Source organism: Penaeus monodon, chromosome 21, assembly GCF_015228065.2.
Source record: "Penaeus monodon isolate SGIC_2016 chromosome 21, NSTDA_Pmon_1, whole genome shotgun sequence".
In the NCBI taxonomy this organism is placed as follows: domain Eukaryota; kingdom Metazoa; phylum Arthropoda; class Malacostraca; order Decapoda; family Penaeidae; genus Penaeus; species Penaeus monodon.
Genome location: NC_051406.1, coordinates 2,718,739 through 2,719,579, shown reverse-complemented (window position 1 = coordinate 2,719,579; position 841 = coordinate 2,718,739). Strand labels below are relative to the sequence as shown.

Genomic DNA, 841 nt, shown 5'->3' with positions numbered 1-841 from the left:
TCCTTGCAAGCTTGTAAATATTTAAGCATGTCTAGAGTACAATGCAAGTAACGGAACGGTCTTCTAAATATCACTGAAAGAAAGGAGAAACTGTCTAACCGTTGTATCAGCTCTGCGCCTGATTCTTGCACTTCCACCTGGGAGTGCGAAGAGATCTTCATCAGGCTCTGGCTCCTGCTTCATGGCCTTCCGTGTTTGAGGTTCGCTTGTGTCCGGTGGGCTTCTTTCTCTCTTTACTGGCCTTTTGCCAATGGGCTCTGCTACTTTTGTTCGCTTTGCACTTTGCCAGACATGTGTTTCATTTTCATCGGTTAAATCAATTTCATCGACTGGCCTCTTTTCCCTTCGGTAATCTGTCTCATCCAGAATGATGTCATTCTCCTCCTCAACAGGGCAACTTGCAGGCTCCTCTTTAATGGGGTGGAAAGGCTGAGTGTGCACTTCCTCCTGGTTGAGGGCTTCTGTTTTTAGGCTGGGAAGCGTGTATGGCTCAAATGGGATTGATCGCTCAGCTGTAGGTTCAACTGACTGCGCTGAACTAGCAGGCACTGTGCTATTTCCTGCTCGACTCTCCATCTTCTGCACGGTGCTGGGTGCTGCAACTGTTGAGGTAGGGGTTTCTCTTTGCGTGCTATGGTGCTTGGGATCAAACCTCGACAAGGCCATTTCAGATTCCTGACTGTCTTCCTGGAGTACAAAAGAAGAAAGAAATTTACTCAATACAACCACCTTATAATATATTTTTCCCATTTCTTCAAAATGACATCAAAATAACCTAAAAATAGCACCCCAAAACAAATACAAAGACCAGAATATAAAAGAATAAATTGATGAAGCCACG

The 841-nt window shown here is 44.8% G+C and overlaps 1 protein-coding gene across 1 annotated transcript in view; it reads right to left on the bottom strand.

Moving 5' to 3' along the window:
• The window catches only part of LOC119586102 (nibrin-like), a gene marked incomplete at its 5' end in the record, with an annotated part of 11,415 nt that overhangs the window by 2,304 nt on the left and 8,270 nt on the right, over window positions 1-841 (bottom strand). Inside the window, 1 exon segment of the mRNA XM_037934794.1 lies at window positions 100-687. Coding sequence (XP_037790722.1) covers window positions 100-687 — 588 coding nt within the window.